The 21110-nt window shown below is 44.5% G+C and overlaps 1 protein-coding gene across 2 annotated transcripts in view; it reads right to left on the bottom strand.

The window, feature by feature from the left end:
- Tafa4 (TAFA chemokine like family member 4) overlaps positions 1-21110 on the bottom strand; it is a 192847-nt gene that overhangs the window by 122489 nt on the left and 49248 nt on the right. For both annotated transcript variants that reach the window (XM_036182088.1, XM_036182087.1), the window contains exon 3: positions 19688-19803. In XM_036182088.1, the coding sequence (XP_036037981.1) occupies positions 19688-19802 (115 nt within the window). In that variant the 5' untranslated portion in view covers position 19803. The remainder of the gene's footprint in view (positions 1-19687; positions 19804-21110) is intronic.

The following is a 21110-nucleotide window of genomic DNA, read 5'->3' on the forward strand; positions in this document are numbered from 1 at the left end:
GTTAGTTTAAAAAATACATTGACTTTCCTATCTATCTATCTATCTATCTATCTATCTATCTATCTATCTATCTATATCTTTCTCTCTTTTGTAGCCCCCTGGATATCCTAGAACTTACTGTGTAAGCCAGGCTAGACTTAGACTCACAGAGATCCTCCTCCTCTGCCTCCCAAGTGCTGGGATTAAAGGCACACACCACCTCTCATCTGTCAAAAGGAGATCTTCTAAAGAGACACATCCGTGCCCTCTCTTTGGCTGTCAGACTACTGAAACTGAAACAAAAGCTCCTTCTAGTGCTATCCTGGGAGGGCAGGCTTAGACAGTTCTCACACGTGGTGATAAAAGCTACTGAAGATGCTCATGGCGTGCCAGGCGGGATGCCCAAGGTTCCAACAGCTCTGCCAAAGGACACAGGGAATGAAAGGCATTCTGTGTGAACCCTCTTGGAGGGTATGGGGCAGACAGGCCCCTGGACCAAGGCTCACCCTCAGAGAAAGTTCCACAGCCCTGGAAGATTGCAAATCCTCACATTCCTCACCATGTATTCAGAGGAAAGGGTGTGAGGAGTGAGCAGCAAGCTGTGACCTGGATTGGAAGCCCACCTGTTGAAAATGCGGACCGAGAAGATAAAGCAAGTCCTAGAGGTCCAATTTCCTGGGCACACGTGTGAAGCAAGAAGCTTCCTCCAAAACAGCAGTTCTCAACCTGTGGGTCAAACAACTCTTTCACAGTAGTTGACTAAGACCATAGGAAAACACAGAGATTTACATTATGATTCATAACAGTAGCAAAATTATAGTTATAAAGTAACAATGAAAAAAATTTTATGGTTGGGGGTCACCACAACATGAGGAACTTATATTAAAGGGTCAAAGCATTAGGAAGCTTAAGAACCACCACTCCAAAGCTTTACTAAGGTAGCCAAATGTGCAAGCACAAAGTCCCATCACACAAAGCCCAATACCTGGTTTCCTATCTGCCTGTGGATGATTGACTGTTCTTCTTCTTTTGGGAAGATGTCATGGGGTAAGCTCAATAAGGCTGACACTTGAGGTGAGGACAGAGCAGTGTCTTTAGTGTCCATTACTTGCCTGTAAGGAATTCATTGCAGACATGCCACTTAGTGCCAGGACACTAGCATTACCTACCACATCAGAGGACTTGATAAGAGCAGATACCATGAACTTATCTGTAACCCAGTTCTTCACCCATTTTAAAGTCTGCAACATTCTCAGGACATACCCTGTAGATGCATAAAATTAAACGTTTTAGGATTAAAAAGGAAATCAACTACATTAAAATACTCTGAGAACCCAGATAATTGGTAAATGCCATTAACGCATGTTCGCTGCTGGCTCAAGACACATTTTGCAGCACAGGGACCACTTGATAGGCTGCAGGATATTTATTTTTATGCTGATCTACCAGCTTATTAACATGTTTCTGGGTGATTCTGGGATACCATATAATACAGAACGTCCTAGAAAAAGAGTCAAGATCCACCATTCCAGGGTAGCCTGAGCTACAAATATACAATACTCCACCCATAGCCCATGTCATTTTATGAACCCTTGGCAATCTGGCCAAACAGAATAAGGTCTATTGTCAGTGACCTGGGAACAAAATTTGGCCATTTGACGTCTCCTAGTAGAACCATTGAACTCAACTGGCTTCTCGTTGTACCGATACCATCGCTGGCCTTCAAACAGTTCCATCATGGCCCCACTGAACCTCATTGATTAATGAAACCTTAACAGAATATCATTTTGCTAGCAGTTTTTCTGCTCAAAGGAACAATACAATTGAGTAGTAAGAATAAAATCCACAGTGGAGCGCTAATCAGACACATCATATGATAAGGCGTAAATGGCCACAGCATCAATAGGAAGTTAACAGTTCTTTTCAGTCATTTAATATTTTTCCATCAAAATGCCATTAATAGGTGCTTTAAAATTATATCATACAGATAAGAGCCATTTTATTCAATCTGGTCACTGATTCATACTAACATGGACATGTGGACCTTTAGGCATAGACACCACCTCTAGTGTTACAACAGGGTGGGGTGCTATGAATCCATCCACTCATTAACTTCCGTGCTTTGCTCTGGTAGAGACTGCAGCTGAGAGAGTGAGCAGTTTGTCCGCATCATCTCTGCACAGCCTGTTTATTCCAAAGTATGGAAGAGAAAGCAGCCTTCAGGTTGACATTCTTCTTATGCAGAGCTACACAGAGATATTCAAATGCTTTTATCTGCAAACAGTCAATGCAAAGAGTCACTGGTCTGGTTCGAGGCCTCTGGTTTCTGCTACACTATTGATGCTGGTTCCTCCCTGGGACTCCTCTTGGATAGCCTGTTGTTGCCCTGTGGTCGTGGAGATCCTGCAGCTTTGGATCTGCAGATCACAGATGAGGTGGGTATTGGGGTGTGGCCAACTGGTAGCCCTGGTTATGATGGGCCTGGGTAGTTGCAGGGTTGGTCAATCCTCCAGCTCTCCCTTGTCCTCACTGTCAGGGTGAGTTCTCCAGCATTGCCCCAGCCATTTCACTTGCACATAAAGACATATGGATGAAAAGGTTTACTGCATGACTCACTATATTACACTACAACTTCCATGATGAGATTTTTTTCCTTTTCTTTTTTTCCTCTTATTTTATTTTATTGTGGGGAAGAGGGTTGCAAGGGCAGAGGATGGCCAGAAGGGACAGGAAATGAATGGGATCGAAATGCATGATGTGAACGACACAAAGAATAGATAAAAAGAAAATTAGAAAATAAAAGCAAAATACTTTTGTCAAAAAATTAGCCCTGCACTCTTTAGTCCACTTACTCAGCCTATTCAGTGTGGGAATACCTGATAGCTTCTTAGACTGCCTCATTCCCTTAGGATAGGCCTAGAGCCTGGAGAGACCACACAGACATTGTGAGCACTGGCTGCTCTTCAAAAGGACCTGAGTTCGATTCCCATGGTAGCTCTCAATTGTCTATAATTCCAGTTCTAGGTGATCTAATGACTTCCTCTTGCATCTTTGGGCACCAGGTACACACTTAGTACACAGAAATACATGCAGGCAAAACACCCACACATGAGATTAAAAGGGATTTAAAATAATATCATGTCTGTTGTATTATTCTCAAACTGTTAATAATTTCATTCAGATAGCAAGAGGAGAATTTACACCACACAACTTTGCTGCTGCTGCTGCTTAAAGTAACAAGTCTAGGGCCAGCAAGATCACTCAGCAGGTAAAGACACTTGCCACCAGGACTGACAACCTGAGTCTAATACATAGGGTGCACATGGTGGGAGGAGAAAACAGACTCCCACATGTGTCCACAAGTGCACCACAGCACCCATGTGCCCACATGCATACACACACATAAAAATAAACAAATGTAATTTTCATTTAGAAAAAAAGTATTCTTTCATAGGTATGGCTTCTGAAAACTCAAGCTCTGAGAGGGTCTGGCTCTTCCTGTCCAATGCCTCAGTTCTAGCTCCTTGTGATGGCCAGAAAATCTTGCTGTTCATATAATAAGCGAAATTTCATTTATCAGAAATGTAGTTAAGTGTATCGTATACTAAAATAACTCAAAACTCATCACAGACCTAGGTGTAAAGCCTACATGGAAACACAAAGAAGACAGAGAACAATCTTAGAGATCTTCATTTAGGGGCAAATATCTTTAAGATACAAAAGGGATGAGTACTTGTTATGTTGATCATAGACATGGTTTCAGGATATCTGCATGTATTAAAATTTATAAACACTAAAAGGATGCAGTTTATTATGTCAGTTAAAACTTAAGCTTGTTTTTTTTTTTTTAGAAAAAATAAAGCTAAAATAAATACATTAAGTTCCAAGCACATCAAATCTTTTATTTTTGTCTGGGTCTGTAAGCCTACTGCCTAGTTTCCCAGTATTTTAAAAAAATTAGGAAACAGAAATTTGTAAAAAAAATAAAATAAAATAAAATAAGTAAATAAATGGATTCTTTTTTCAGTTTGGCCAGACCAGTCTCTCTTACTACTTTTCACCTCAGAGTGATGTGGTGACTGTATAGAAAAGAAGAAACCATGGCCAGCAGCACATAGGTGTCATGGTCACCAGGTGAGCTCTCAGGCCTGTGTGAAGGATGAGTCCTCAGGACTGCATGAAACCTCTTCCTAAGGCAGGATCTCCTTCCTCCTTACTGTGTGTCCTGGCCCATGGCTTCTTAGTCTTCCCTTCTCCCCAGCATGAGATTCTTTGGGTTTCAAAGATTTGAGGTCCCTGTTTCAGCAATCTGATAATCAAAAAGAGTAACACAAGGGTCTCTCTTCCACACCTCGCCAAAATGCTGTGCAATAGAGGAGACACCCAGTAATGCTAATCTGTGGCTCCGAGTTGGATAACTTTGTGCAAAGTCACAAGGTCAGGTCTCTGCATAGCAAAGACACTAACATTTTGATGTTGGAATTAAATGAATGTTTCCTGAGTGAATCAGCCCTGGATGGTTCCCTGAGATCAATGACAGCTGCTAGGTAAACATATTTATTCTATATATTTGCCCAGCAAATCTGTTTTTCATAACGATATATGGGTAAATGTCAGCCTTATCATTTCAGGATCATCTCAAATTCTGAAATTAATAGAGTTCAAATTCAGGTTTCAGTGGCTTATGGGAGCCACTCGGTTCTGATGTGTCCCATTCCGAGTCTGGAGTCAGGCTCACTGGAGAGCATATTCAAGATCAGGGAACCATAAGACAAAAAAGCAGGTGACCTTGCTTGCACCTGGAGAAATCAAGAAGACAGAAACACGGACACACAGACAGACCCACAAATGCATGCATGCTGCACGAACACTCCTGGGAGAACAAACCATTGCTCATCCCTTCTGACATCAGAAGACACCATGGTTCAGACAATGCCTCAGGAGGGCTTCTGGGGTCTTAAGTCCCTGAACAAGGAATGAGTGGAGATGGTTGGTTAAGAGATGGTGCACTGGGCTGCAAAGAAGGCTCAGCATTTGGGAGGACTTTCTTCTCTCTTCCAGAGGACCTAGAGATGGTTCAAGTCCCAGAGCCCACATGGCAACTCATGAGCATACTTAACTCCAGTTCAAGTGATCCAGTGCCCTCTTCTGGCCCCTGCACGTATGTGCTGCACAGACATACATTCAGGCAAAACATCCATACACATAAAATTTTAAGAGATAAGTTTTTAAGAGAAGAGAATACACTTCCAAGGAGGAAGAAGCAGGATACAGCAAGGGGATAGTTCGGCAAATCAATATGGCACCGCTGTGCAAAGAATTGAGGGTTTGTTGTTTGGGGATTTTTGTTCTTTTTCTTTTTTTAACTCACATAGCTCTGGCTTTTTGAGTCATTTGCTCAGCAGGGGCTAGCTTTTTCACAAATACTGGCCTTTCAGGGTAGTTCCACACACAGTCTCATGCATCACATTTCTCCTTAACATCTAATCTCCACCCAGGGTCATCACACACTGTGGAATGCCACCACACCTATGCCGGTGGTCAGACCGAGGCCTCAGGTTGGGGAAGGGGGTGGTTTCCAGTTTCCTTTTGCCAACTGATCTCTTTCATATACCAATTTTACACCCTTTGCATAAGGTTCTCCTAGCCCTCACTCTGCCCTACACTCCTGTTAGAATTCTGCCCTCACTCCAGCTACATGACTGCACATGCGCAATTCAGGAGTTAAGCGCATCTTGCGTCATCAGTGTGCCCTGGCGATGACTACATGCACGGCATGTTCATGCAATCAGCACATGCATGGTATAGCTCCAAAAGCCCACTTCACCGGGAGCCCTTAAAAAGCCAGACGCAGCCCCCACCCTCTCTCTTCTCTGCTCTCTCTCCCCCCCCCCCACCCCACCATCTTTCTCTCTCTTTCCTCCCCAGGCCTGGTCCTTTTGTCCCTCCTTCCCTTCCTAATAAAGCTCTCCACTACTAAGCAACCAGGTAACTGAGACTTTTCCACCGGTCACCAGTGCCGCTTATCATTCATTTCGACTCTTGCCCCTGCTATGCAGATGCTTCCAACTTTGGGAAGGAATCCCAAAGTTATAAACCACTCTTTCCCCTTTATGCAGTGTTACTGTTTCCCATGAGATAAACTAGATAGCAATAACTCAGTCACCAAGGCCGTCCCTTGTTAGCAATTACTGCCCCTGGCTGACACACCCTTTACTTGAAAGCCTGTGAATTGACAAGAAAACTATAGAGTTGGGGGACAGAAAAAAACAGCAGGCCCCTATCTTCCTTTCTTGAGCTAAAATCCAACCACACTTACAAAGCTTTTCTTAGAAGAAATGTCCTCCCACCATCCTTGCAAATACTTGCCAGAGGACAAATCCATCTGAAGAAGATTAGGCATTCCAGTGTCTAAAGTTTGACTTGGTGGAAGGAAAGCAGAAATGTTGACCAAGGACCTTAGCCAGGTACTTCTTTGCTTACAGTGTAAGTTATCCAAATCCCACCCCCGCCCCTCCCCCTTGAGCTGGTAGCTGTACCAAGTTAGTGATGCGCTATGCAGAGTGCCTCACTGAAAAGTGTTGGGTACAGCCATTTGTTTCATTTCACACCTAAGTTCTAACTCCATGTTTCCTAAAATAAACTTCTCTATTGTTTCCCAGGTCTGAGACCTCAGGGCTCCCCCCTACAGGTGAGAAACAGGCCCAGCTTAGCCAAGTGTGTCTGCTCCTTTTAACTTGCCCACATCTACCGGCTTCCAGACATTCCCTAACCACAGAGATGTCATGTGGCACCGGGAGTTGTTTTTAACTATTGCAAACACCATCTTCCCACAGCCAATTAATCATTTCAAATGTGTTATTAGATGCCTCTTCAATAACACTATTTCTAGCATCCTATTCTGAGACCACCATATGGGCCAAAATATTTAAAACATCCAAGCAACGCCTAGGAAAACACAAAGCCTCATTTTTCCTTCTTGCCCTGTCTCGACTCTCCTCCCTTGCTGCGTTTTACCAGCGGTTTTATTTTCCTTGCAGAGAACAAAGGATTCTGATTTCCTTGTCGAGCTCTGACATACAGATGAGCCACTGACCTATGGCTTTTCAAACCCCAAATTGTAGGCTTTGCAGAGATGAGTTTAAGTGTGTGGCTTGAAGGAATAAAGATGAGGACTTTCCCCAGGAAGGAGAATCCTAACTACCCTAAGAACTGCTCAAAGGCTGAAGTCTGTTCTGCCTCCAAGACCAAAAGGGAGAGAAAAGACCAGGCCCTGCCAGTAGGAAGTTCAAAAGCTTACTCTTCCCTATAGAAACTGTGACAGCCTCTCTCCCTTGCCATGGGAGAAAGGACACAAATAAACCATGTCCAGTTGCCCGGTACTTCACCTGGCGAACCTTGCCAAGGGCATTGGACATTGACTTTCCGAGGACACAAGGGAATGTCAACACCCTCTAACCAGTGGTTCTCAACCTGTGGGTTTCAACCCCTTTAGGGGTCAAATGACCCTTTCACGGGGGGTTGCATATCAGATATCCTGCACATCAGATTTTATATTGCAGTACATAACCACAGTAAAATTACAGGTATGAAGTAGCAGTGAAATAATGGTATGGCTGGGAGTCAACACAGCATGAGCAACTATTAAAGGGCCACACCATTAGGAAGGGTAAGAACCACTACAACATGTTCCTTCCCGCTCTGAGCAAGAACTGAGCTCCTGATGGATGCATCAAGATGCCACTGAGAAGAATCACACAGGGCCAGGGGCAGATGGCAGACTCACACACCAGAGACATTAGCAGCCAGGAGGAAACAGGCTGGTACAAAACAAAGAAAGGTTTTCACAGTCCTCCTGGAGCTGTGGAGGCGCGTCCTGCCTCTCTGGTAATCCAGGGCTTAGAGGCACTGAGAAGGAGATTCATCACTCCTTCTGGGCCATAATAATAATTTTACAAGAGCCAGAATTGAATTCCCTCTTCCCTTTCCTTCTAAAGCAGTAGTTCGCCATCTCTTACTAAGGGTCGGAAAAGTGACCGGTACAGCTGCTACGTGACAGGCCTCTAGACGCCACCTTGTAAGATGTAGACACACTACAGCCATGGCCTCAACATTTTCCATTATGATGGCTCCATCCCCTTCAGATCAAAACAACAACAAAGAGTTTATGGATGCTTTTCCATCATTAAGCCACACACTTCCTAAACCATCCCACCATGCTCCCTTTGCTCTGTTCATGCTTTTACCGGTTTCCTGGTTCAGAGTTAAACTCCTTGGAGAAGCACACGGAGGCAGGAAACAAAGAGCAAGCAGGTTCCATCCAGAAGGCGGCTGCTGGCTGCCTGCAGCAGGAAGGGTCCCGAGAGCCTGTTGCCAAGCAGCACTCTGGAGGAGCTTTTCTATCTTGGGAACAGGTCGACTTGGTACTTCCAGTGTGTAAATGAAGTTGGGATGAACCTGGTTAGTTAATTTGAATGCATATAGAGAATTCTGATTGGTCAAACACAAAGAGGGAAAATGCTAACTCAGGAAAAGCCCACCAAAGGCCCAGGGAGGAGGAGCACCAAAGACCAAAGGCTGGTGACCCACCACATCTTGAGGAGTCAGGGTCTCTTTGGATTTTAGTCTCCAAACTCTTTCATTTGTTCCTTGAGCTTAATTTTGATTGCACAGAGTTTACTATAAAATTCCTGTGTTCTTGGAGTTGACTTCCAGTTTAGCTAGGCCATATAGATACTTGTGTTTGTTTGGGCCTGTGACCCTGAGTAGCTACCTACAGAATGTAGCTGTCTTGCTCTTAATTCCTAGCAATGTAATAGAACGTGTTACTGTGGAGACTCATCAGCCAAGCAGCCATCGAGGGGCAGGAGGAAGGGAGACATGGAGATGGTGGGAGAAGTCTCTATAAAACTGTGCCTTTGTTGGACACTGGGGGCCAGGAAGGCAAGTGACTCTCTGCAGGTTCAAGGCCAACCTGGTCTACATAGCAAGTTCTGCATCAGCCAGAGCTATATAGTGAGACCCTGTCTCAAATAAATAAATTAAATTGCATCATTAGGCTTCATTCTAGGGGGTAAATGTCCCTATGGGTCAAAGTAAGATTCCTGGAGACAAGTTTTAGAGCTGTAACCAGACTTTGAGTTACAGTCTCAAACAATTCAACCAGTCAAATTCATAGTGGAAGCCAGGAAAGGGAGATCTGTTCAGTATGACCATGTTGGGCAGAAGGATAAAGAAATCTGTGAGCACGCCCACCCCTCCACCCTCAGCAACTGTATCCTCAGTGTCCTGACAGGAAGCCAAGGTTTACATAAAGGGCCAGAGTCACACATATACTAGCAGTCCTGATAAAGGTGTATCCTGTCCACCATTAACTCATCATGGATCTCCTGTAAGGTGGTCTGGTAAATTGTAAATCTCTTCCCAGGCAAAAGGTTTCTTTATAAACTTTCTGTTGTCCCAGCATGAGATTCTTGGGAGAATTTCAATTTTTCAGGACCACTGTCTCAGTAGTTCTGATAGCAAAGTGAGGAACACTAATCTCTCTTTAAAATACCTTCATCATAGCCAGGCCAGTTAACATGCTCACACACACTGTCTCTGTCTGTCTCTGTCTCTCTCTCTGTCTCTCTGTCTCTCTGTCTCTCTGTCTCTCTGTCTCTCTCTCTCTCACACACACACACACACACACACACACACACACACACACACTTCTTCTGCATATCCCATTTCAAATTATTTCCTTAAAAACTCTCTCCTTTAAAACGTGCTGTTGCATAGGTCAGTGTAATTAATACCTTAGTGAGTAAAGACACTTGCCACCAAGGCTGATGACCTGAGTTAAGTCCCTGGGATCCATAGAGTGGAAGGAGAACCAATTTCCACAAGTTGTCCTCTGACTCCACACAAACGCTGCTGTACACACACTGATAAATAATGAATGAAATGTAAAAAAGAAAACAAAAAAACAAAAACATAATCTTGCAGAAAACGTGCACACAATTAATTGACTAAGAACAGGCCATCTCCCTGCTCTTTAATGAGGTGGAACCCCTGCTTCTCTGGCACTAAAATCCAGCAGATACTTTAGAAAAAGAAAAAAGAGGAAGAAGAGGAAATAATACCCATAATCCATAAGAGGAATTTGTGAGATGAAGGGACACAGATCACACACTCCATAAGCCAGACAAATATCAACTTCTCTCTTTGATACTTAAAAATGCAATGTTAAGAATCAGTTCCTTAGCCAGGCAGGATGATGCACACGTTTAGTCCAAGCACTTAGGAAGCAGAGGACATGGATCTCTGAGAGTCCAAGACCAGTGTGGTCTACATAGCAAGCTCTAGGCCAGCCAAGCCTACTTAGTAAGACACTGTCTCAAAGAACAAAACACCAACAATAACAAAAGAACTTGAATTATGTTCTCTAGTCCATGTCTAGACATTGATTACTCAAGAGTCAAGGTCACATGTTTATATGACAATTACTTGAATGTATGGGATTTAAAAACATATTAGTGAAATTAATTACACTGGTTTCTTTGTATTTTTTTAAGTGGCCAGAAAACATGGGGGGGGGGGGGGGGGGGGGCAGCGTGCCGAGGTGCTATTAGCTATTCTAAGCCTCGCCTGCCCTCTAGTGTCAAAACTTCAGCAATGCAGGAAAATCACTTTTTTAAAACTGAAGTAACAGTTGATATAGGCAGCATATCATGGGCACAACTAACACAGTAGAGTGGAGCCTCACCAAAGAACTCTCATGTAATAGAAACTCTATTATGCATACGATTAGCATCTTTGAAGAAATGGGGTTTCCATAAGAATGAGTAAGGGTAAATGAGCCAGTTCACACAAGAGTGTTCTCACAGTGACTGACCAAAGCATGGGTCGCTATCAGAATGCAGCCAGAACCCTTCAAAGATTTCAAACAAAGTTAAAAATAACACCAGGCACCCAAACAGCATCATGTAGTGTTTTGTGTTGGCGTTTATAAACAAGAAAACAACAGAAAAACTGAAAATCTTTCAATCACAAAAAGAGCCCGGAGCCACCAGGAAACAGAGTCCATTGAAACAGAGAAGACAGTGCTCACTCAGTAAAGATGGCCAGTGTCTTCTGTGGGCTTCCTCACAGAAGGCACTGTACAGTCAGCATCATCTCACTGACCCCTCGAGGGTCAGTTTTAGTTTCTTTCGCTGTCCTTATCCTTTAGAAGATGGGTCTGAGCTCTGAAGAGGTTTCCGGGTTCCCCTAACATTGAAACAACGGAATCAACCAGCAGACGTGAGCAGCATCTGCTCCCTCCCAGGTGGGAAGGCACTGTAGGCTTTCCTTGGCTCTCAGCATCTACCCATCTACCCTGACTCAGTGAGGCGCCCCCTCCTGCAGCTAGCAATCACTCAAGGTTAGCCGGGACCACTCTGCTTCCCAGCATAGTGACGCCTTTACTCACCTCTTTCTACAATCTGAGCAGAAACTCGGTGTTTATACAAACAAGAAGCTACTTTCTTCATCCTCATCAGCTTTTCCAAGGCAATGATAAACAAGCTTTTTTCCTTATAAACCATAAAGCTTCGAACTCACAGATCACATCTGCCCTGAGAGCCCACAGCTTCCAGCCACTCCTTGGATGCAGGACCTTTCAGAGTCTGCCATCTGTGTACCTCTAACTACAAAAACAGTGTCCACTTCTGACATGTCTGCTATGTTAGATCTAGTCTTCCACCTGCTTGCCCTCAGTCATTCCTGCAACCTGACATAAGGTGGGTGTGGCGGTTCTCTCATTGTATAAATGATAAAACACGCTCGGAGGGGTTCAGTGGCCTGGACATGGTCACACAGCCAAGACAGGGCAGAACTGGAGCTATGTTGGACCCCAGCTCCCCAGTACCTGGTTTCCTGCACTGCCTGGTTGCTAGGTGTACTCTAGTTTTTCTGAGTCTTTTTGTGAGGAGCATGCTGAGTAGATACCAAGCAGGCACCACAGTGTTCAGTCAGACAGCCGAAGTCAGACGCAGCACTTTCTGGGGAAATAAAACAAGCAAAGACACCCACAACACCTAGATCTCCACTGTCTCGCCTCCATCAGAAAAGCAGCTATGTCTGTCTTTAAAGGGAAAAATCTACATTAAAGTATTCAGATATGTCCAGAGACAAGTCCCACAGATTTAGGAAGCTTGGTGTGTTAATGTTACCAAGGTTACAAAGGACAAAAACTTTCACAAGGCCTTTCTTTAAAACAGTTAATTCCAACAGTCACTTGGTTTCAACATCTCCCAGCCAGCAGCCTTCGCAGGGCGCTGTTTGCTGCCCTCTTGTGGAGAAAAGATGCTATTGTGTGGGGAAGAGCATCAATAGAGGATTTAAAAGCATCGGAGTGAACCCTACTTCCCAAATAAGAAAACTGACCTTCCCCTTTCTCTGTCACCTCGGGCTACCAGGCACCTGTGTGTGTTCTCTTGCCAAATCAGGCTGGCAAACTGAACGGTAAAACATGAGGGACCAAGATTTTTTGTGGGTTTTTTTGTTTGTTTGTTTTGATTCCTTCAAAGCACAACTTCCAGATGCTCATGGAGTTTTGTGGTGTTGTTGGCTTTAAGGAAAGATTCCCAATGGCCAACTGTGAAACTCAGGTGAATGTTCTTGTTTAGCTGCTAGCATGTGCTCATTGGACTCAATGATGGATCTTACATACTTTGCTCATATTCACTCCCATTAACTACTTGCTTTTCAATCTTGAACTAAAAACATTGAACCACAACTAACAATGCCTTCTTCCAAAGGCATTGGTACACCCCCACGTCCTTCCTCTGTTGCTGTCTTAACCTGCCGAGTGGACAGGTTTGGAAAACACCTCTTTTGCTATACACAATGATCAACAAGCCACCCAGAAACCTCTTCCTGAGGCTTCTGAGAACACAGCTTCCCTCACTGGCAGGAACTAGCTGGAAAGCTGAGGAGAGGCGGGAGAGCAGGGCAGAGAGTGGGATCTGGAAAGCATCATCAAAGACTGCAAAATTAGCATATGGGACAAACCAGTTAGCCAAGAGAGCGCCCCCATACACACAGACACACACCCAAGGCGAACAGAAGCAGCACGCACCTCTGGCATAGTCACACAGCTAACTCTGTATCAAAAGCAACCTATGACTTCTGATACCACAACACACACCCCTTCAGCAGAGATTTGAGATGCTAATGAGACAGGGGTACATGGTGATGTGTGTAGAATTACATGGAACAAAATATACATAGAAAAGCTTGCACTATGCAAATCAGCCAAAAAGTCAAAAAGTACCCATCCCCTTATATAAAAGTCCCAGTCCTTTGCACAATGGGCCCTGGGGGGGAGGGGGCTAAACTCTTTGTTGTTGTTGTTGTTGTTTTTATGCAACCCATTTCCCTACCTCCAGAAGTGTACCATCTCATCATAAACTGCCTCTTCTAGTGCAATTAAGTCACAGATCTATTTCTTGTTTGGAGACACAATAACCTGGCACCCCACTATTAGCCAATATCCCTGGGATACAATCAGGAGCCTTTCTGGACCATCCTAGCCAGGTGCCTGTGGGTCACTTTGCAACTAAATCCCACTGTCAGATATCCTGAGACACACTCAGGTGTGAGGAAAGACAAGTTTCACAGCATTGCAGTATAACAGAAATCCCCTCTCCTGGTCTCTCAGTTCCCCATCATCTGAGGGCTGCAATGGTAAGAAAATGCCACCTGGGGCTAGAGAGATGGTCCAATGGCTAAGAGCACTGGCCGCTCTTCCGGGGACCCAGGTTGGATTTCCAGAACCCACATGGCAGCTCATAACCGTCTATAACTCCAGTTCCAGAAGATTCTGGATTCTGAGGGCGGTGTATGCCTATGGTGCATAGACACACATGCAGGCAAAACACCCATACACATAAAATAAAATAAATAAAAGCCTTAAATGCTGCAAGGCCACTGCAGGGTAAGGGGTGCTTTCTTCTCCTGGTGGTCATTGGTGGAAATTGTACAAAATGGAACATGAGTTGGAGGAGAAGGAGCATCCCAATCCTCTGGGGGCTGGGTCCTCAATATTAGGTAGGGCTTCCAGAGTCAACAAGTAAACAAAGAACGAAGCCAATAGAAAAACAGATACAGGATAAAAACAGAACCATAACATCTTACATCATGGTGTGAGAGAGAGAGAGAGAGAGGTAATAGATGCCAAGTCCCATTATAGTAACTGGGAAATTCAAGACAACAGCACTCAGAGTCATAGAGAGGATTGTCGGGAGCATTAGCTATCACTGTTGGCACTGTCCCTGGAAATATGAATACATTGGAAGGTTCTGGAAGGCACTCTGGGGTTCCTGGGCCTGCAGCTACAATAGGCTCCAATCTTCCCTTAATGGCAGGTATGATCAGATTTCTAAGCCCCAGCCAATGGCAAGGAAGCGAAGCAATGCCATTCATTCCTCAGCCTGCATCATTACCATTTCCCAAGTCAGCCCTTCCTGGCCTCCAAGGTCACCTCAGAAGCCAGCTGTACCTGAGAGCAAAAGAGTTCCTACCCACCATGGGCCCCAAAACACTGTTAATGGTCCCTGGAATATTGACCTGCTGATCATGTGGGAAAAAAATGTCATTTTGTTTGAACAATATTTATTTTGTTTTGTTTTGTGTATGTGTCCCAATCAACTGAATCTTATTAACACCTTCACATGCACTAACTTAGCCATTCCACCAGCACAATTTCATCTCAGTCAGGATGTGTGTCCTTGTACACATCTGACAACAAACTATTCCACACTGGGGTGACCAAATAACTGATGGTACGCCCATACAAAAGAACATACCACACTCCCCAGAGGAGTAGATGCCAGCAAACATCCTTAGCAGAAGACTGCCAAACCCTGTTGTTAAATGGATGAGAGTAAGTTAGTTCAAATAGAGTGCATGGTAGTATTTCCAAGAGTGTACACATGTTCTCATGTATACACATATATAGCCAACAAAAAGAAAACATCTCTTTCATACTTACCTGAATTATTTGGGATTATTTTACCACCAGCAAAACTACACAGCAGACCACATGGTGACAAATGAGGAAAATTAGTCAGCCTGTTCAGAAATAGTTTACCACCCACCGCATTACAGGAATGGGGGTGCAGCTTGTGAGACCACCAGACGAGTAAAACTTCAGGCAGGCTTCAGGAGCCCTCACTCTGGGCAGGTGCATGACAGACTGGAGGTCACAGTGGGAATGTGGACGTCCCCATGGCTAGTCATGTGGCCTCTACAAAAGACGACTCTCCAGGTAGAACAAACCTCAGCTACAAAATGGAGTCCTTGTGAGGCAGGAACAAGCCCTGATTCCCTTGGTGGTCATTTAAATATACAGTGACAGGCATTAAAAATTCCAGAGATTAACAACAGAGGACCTCCAACAGCCAGAGAAGGCCACAAGTGGAGCATGTGTACCGAGAAGCCAAAGGAACCCATCCGAATAGAAATCCCAGGTTATGGCTGCTATTTCTTCAGCAGGCTTATCCAAGGCTTCATGCAGCCCCCTTACCGTCCCTTCTGATAGTCCAACTTCTGCTAGAACGGAAGATGCCATCTGCCTTTCATGGGAACAATTCCACTCTTAATTGAGAGTTAACTATAGAGTTGTCTATTTCCTGACTTTGGAATTATGCATGAAATAAGAATTGTCACAGATAAAATGGGAAGTTCGGCTGCAGCCTATTGTCTTAGTTAAGGGTTCTATTGCTATGAAGAAGCATCATGACCACAGCAACTCTTACAAAGGAAAACATTTCATTAAGAAGGTAGCTTACAGTTTCAGAGGTCTAGTCCATTATCATCATGTGCAGGCAGATATGGTGGTGGAGAAGTAGCTGCAACATGTTGATCCACAGGCAACGGGAAGCAGACTGAGATACTGGGCATGGCTTGAGCATATACAAGACCTCAAAGCCCACCTCCACAGTGACACACTTCCTCAAACAGGGCCATACCTGCCAGTTGTGCCACTCACTCTCTGTGAGATTGTGGGGGCCAATTACATTCAAACTACCACACCTGTTTTCTTCAAGTGTGCTTGCATGCATGCATGAGTGTGTGCATGCATGTGTGCGTGCATGTGTGGTATGTAGACTTGTTTGTGTAGGTGTGTGTACATGCCTGCTGTAGGCCAGAGGTCGATTTCAAGTGTCGAGTAACCATTACTTTCCACCTTATTGTTTGAGACAGGCTCACTCTCACTGAACCACAGCTTTCTGGTTCCAGTAGACTGCCTGGCCAGCAAGCCCCTGGATCTACCTGTCTCTGCCACCCTTACACTGGGCTTGTAGGTACGAACCTGATGGAGGTCCAATCTCAGGTCCTCTCACTTACATGGCAAACACTTTATCAGCTGAGCCATCTCCCCCACCTGTGGTGGTATTGGGTTCCCCAACATATTGTGCATGCTAATAAACTTATCTGGGGTCAGAGACCAGAACAGCCACAATATTAAACATAGAGGATAGGCAGTGGTAGCACACTCCTTTAATCCTAGCATACCAGAGGCAGAAATCCATCTGTTCAAGGATACAGCCAAGCATGGTGACTCACGCCTTTAATCCCAGGGAGTGATGGCAAAAAGCAGAAAGATATATAAGGTGTGAGGACAAGGAACTAGCAGCATTTGGCTGGTTAAGCTTTTAGACTTTTAGCAGCAGTTCAGCTGGTTACACTTTTAGGCTTTTGAGCAACAGTTCAGCTGAGACCCATTCAGATGAGGACACAGAGGCTTCCAGTCTGAGAAAACAGGATCAGCTGAGGAACTGGCAAGGTGAGGTAGCTTTGGCTTGTTCTGCTTCTCTGATCTTCCAGCGTTCACCCCAATACCTGGCTCCAAGTTTGTTTCTACTAATAAGAACTTATAAGATTCATGCTACAGCCGCCACCTTCCTTAAAGTTTTTCTCTCTCCTCCACACCTTCCCTCTGCCCCGCCGCCACCACCACCACGCCTGGCACCTGGGAATCTGTGGATAATGCACCCACTACCATGTTTTACCAAGCTCTACTCTAGAAAACAGATGTGCATTAATCAGGTAAGATGAGTGACGTCAAACCCTCTGGCCCCTAAATGAACTCATCAAAAGACACACAGCACAATAACCAACTACCTATAGATGCTCTACAACAGTTGAGTAGTATTGATTTTATGCTGATTCCACAAAACTTCAATCATTATTTTTCTCATCTTTGAACTGTCACTTGAGGGGAGAAAATTGAGTTGTGAGAGACTTAAATTATCTTGAGCCTAATACTGCAGCCACCCTTAACACATCAAGGTAAGGGAGGGGAAAGTATGGCATGGTACCTGTCTGGGGGTGGCCTAGCACAGCCATCAAATTTTCCTAGACATAGAAGTCTGTGGACAGGGGCATTTACATTTCTGACATGTACATAGTTTAAGGTTCACACTTCACTTTCTTGGGACCAGGGGAGATGCAGGGGCTCTCTGTATAGTGCAGGCTGGTTTTGAACTCACCATCTTCCTGCTGAGAGTGGAATGCAATAGGAGTCCCAGCTACTCTGAAGGCTGAAGCAGGATGACCACTTAAGCCTCAAATGTTTGGAGCTAATAAGGGTAACACTGTGGCTTGTATTGGAAGGTTCCTCACATGCTGTGTGTTTGGCTCTATGTCTGCAACACTTGATCCCCAACTAGGTGGTGCTCTTTGGGAAACTTGTGGGACCACTGGAAGATGGGAGCAGGCTGGGGAAAGTGGATCACTTTGAGTGGGGTGGGGGCTTCTAACCCTTTCTTGGTTTCAGCCCTTTTTCTGTCCACATCCTGAGCCACTGAGATGCGAACAAGCAGCTGCCTCCTGCTCCCCCTGCCACAGAGATGCCTGTTGCCAGCTTCCCCTGCCTGATAAACTATATCTCCTCCACCCTCCCTTACATTGTGTTTGTTCAATATTCTGTCACATCGATGAGAAAAAAAAAATAACTTCTATAGCAATAGAACTCATAGCAAGATCCCTGCTCAAAGTGAGTACTGTCTTGCATGTAGAAACTATGTTTAAATATATATCCTCATATATCAACATAGATGCATGAGGCAAAGGGGGAAATATTTTTCTGGAGGCCATTTTTATCATCAACTGAGAGATGATGCATCTGTGTTCTTCTAGGTTAAGTGTGTTATACTCCTGAGCCAGAGTGGCTTGGAAAATGCCAAAGAAAGTGAAGAAACAAATATTCCCCCTAAATCACAAAGGTAAGTTGTGAGCCAGCTAGAGTCTTGGTTATTTTATCCTTATCAGACATGTGCTGTTTTATTTGTTCAGCATGCTATTTCCAAGATGTGATCTGGAAGTAAGGCGAGGCATTTGGGTGACAAATTGTATCCTGTGGTTTGTAAATAAAGATGAAAAGTGCTAGGGATATAGCTCAGTGGTAGAATGCTTGGAGGTGATAGGTTCAGTTCCCAATACTAAAGAAAGAAAGAAAAAAGCAATACTGAGCATTTGACGATGTTGTAGTCAATCATACCCACTGCCTGAGCTCAAAATCTCATGTTACATCTGACTCTAGTGAGAACTTTCATCCACATATGCTGTGGCCTCCGGTAACCGCACTATGGAATTTACCAACCCGCCTTTGGTCAGGAACTAAGATCTCTCAGTGTCTTGGAACTCCCAAATGCATCAGAAGGGTTAAGCCGTAGTGATGTGGGCCCAGTTTCCTGGGCCCTTTGTGACACACAGCATCCTGGAAGGTCTGAGATTAAGGGCCCCTTCATCGTGGATAGGAGGCAGACAAAAGGCCAGAATGGGAACCACTTCCAGGGATGATGGGGAACTCAGGAGGAGCAGGGGACAATAATGGAGAAGGGAAGACAAATAGCAGGCTTTCTCTCAGAGGCAAAAATAGACTTAAGAATACCTAGAGCTCCTGGGGAGATGCAGATAGGACTCAGAAGCAGGAGGGGCTGTTTGCAGAGAAGGAAGAGAGTAACAAGAGGTGAAAGGATCGCAAGAGGGTAGTGGAGGGCAATTATGAACAAAGCACAATGATTGGTAACCATGACAATTACATCACGACACCTGTTATTTTACACAATGCTATGAAATTCACTTTAAAAAGCAATGCACAGATACAAATTCCACCAGAAATAACCAGAACAGCTGTCACTCCAGATTTAGACACACTTCCCTTTGAGGGTCATGACAATGCAGAGGTTATCCTTGCTGATGTCCCTATCATTTCTTCTCTCCTTCATTATGTCCATCATTCCGCATATTTTCTCAGAAGGGACTTAAGTTATCTGAAAGGGTCCTCTCAGGACAGCACTGTATCAGCTGAGGTGTAAACCTGCCCCTGAATTTCAGGGAGCTGTAAGAGCGCCTGTGTATTCACACACACGATAAGTCACACACAGAGTGCTACAGACTTCCTGCCATTCAAAGAAAAAGCACTACTAATACAGAAGCATACCCAGGAAAGTCAGAGTTAAAACTCCAAGGAGAGCCCAGACAACACCTTGCAAAGATGCCCAGAACAGCCCTGTTGCAGCACAAGCCAACACACCCTGTCTGGCCGTGGCTCTACCATTATTGACACACCAGCCAAAGCTCTTGTCAAGCACCTGTGTCTAATGTGTAGACTCTGGCAAGTCCAAGTATTTTATTAATTGATCTCAGCAGTACATAATGAGCTTAAAGGGCTTACCTGCATGTCCCCGGAGGTGCTGGCTTGAGGCGGACGTCAGCTTACAGCAGACCATTAGCACATAGGCCAGAAGCAGCCAGTGTGACAGCAGCACCCACTTAGCACACACTCTCATCCTGGGGAGAAACAAGGCCCCAGTCAGTGAGGGGGAGGAAGGCCAAGCTCCCTGGCCAGCCCCAGGCAGGGAAACAGAGGGGCTGGGGAAGAACTCAACACATGACTTCATCCTCCCTCCCCCAAGAAAACTGCAAACCCATCAAGCTTCAATTTGCACTGAGCATTGACACCACTTCCAACAAATGTCTTTCATAATTAGGAGTTCTCTGAGTTAACACCACGCCTTGGTAAAAGTCTGCTTAGGAGTCTCCAAGGAACAGCTAAAGCCACCCTGAAAAAACATGGGTTCATATTCCATCATACCTCAAAATGTAGATGGAACAAACTGGGAGCCATTTTTAAAGAGAGTACACAGGCTATGTCTGAATAAACCCCCCAAAAAATGTGCATACGTGGCCCAAGAACTTTGGGGTTCTCTGTCTGCATATTAAGACCCTCTGATCCAGACATGATTCACAGTTCATTACACAAACCTCAGAATGAGGCCAGAAAAAAACAGCCAGTATTTTTTTAAAAAGTCTCAGGTATGGGGACTCACACCTTAATTTCAGGACTCAAGAGGCTGAGATTAGAGCATCACTGAGCTCAAAGTCATCATTGGTGATTTAATGAGCCCAAGCTTGCCTGGACTATGGAGGGAGGGCCTGTCACCAAAAACTGGAACAAACAGAAGTAAAAATAAATTTGCCATCATATTCATGGACAGTATCAAAAGAGTTCTCCAAGATCATTCCATTACAATTGGCTATATCCTCTCTTCTAAAACAAAATGAGCAAATGAGAAGAACCATCAGGGGCTAAAAAGATGGCTCAGGATGGCTGCCACTAGCTGTGCAAGATGAGGACCTGAATTGGTACCTCAGCATCTAAGAAAAAAGCCAGATGTGGTGCACACACACACCTGTAACCCCAGTGCTGTGGAGGACAGAGCTGGTAGGCTCTCTGGGGCTTGTTGACTGTCAGCCTGTGATAGAGGACATCCAACGTCTTCCCTCTGCTTGTATGCACACAGGTACACATATTTGCACATTCATGGGCATATGTACCACACACATGTACAGCACACCTACACACACACATACACACTCACAAGTATAAAGGACTATCAAATGCTTTGTTCTGACTTCCTACTCTTATCACTTTCTAAATATTGTAAGGAAATTAAAGTTGATTCACTTTTTCTACTTGACTTTTCAAATAACTTTTTCAAAAAAAGGTGTGTTGCGTATGTGTGTGTGCGTGTGTGAGATGTGTGAGTACAAATCCCCTGGAAACAGAGATACAGGCAGTTGTGAGAGCGTGTGTA

The sequence above is a fragment of the Onychomys torridus genome, chromosome 3 (assembly GCF_903995425.1).
Source record: "Onychomys torridus chromosome 3, mOncTor1.1, whole genome shotgun sequence".
Classification (NCBI taxonomy): Eukaryota; Metazoa; Chordata; class Mammalia; order Rodentia; family Cricetidae; genus Onychomys; species Onychomys torridus.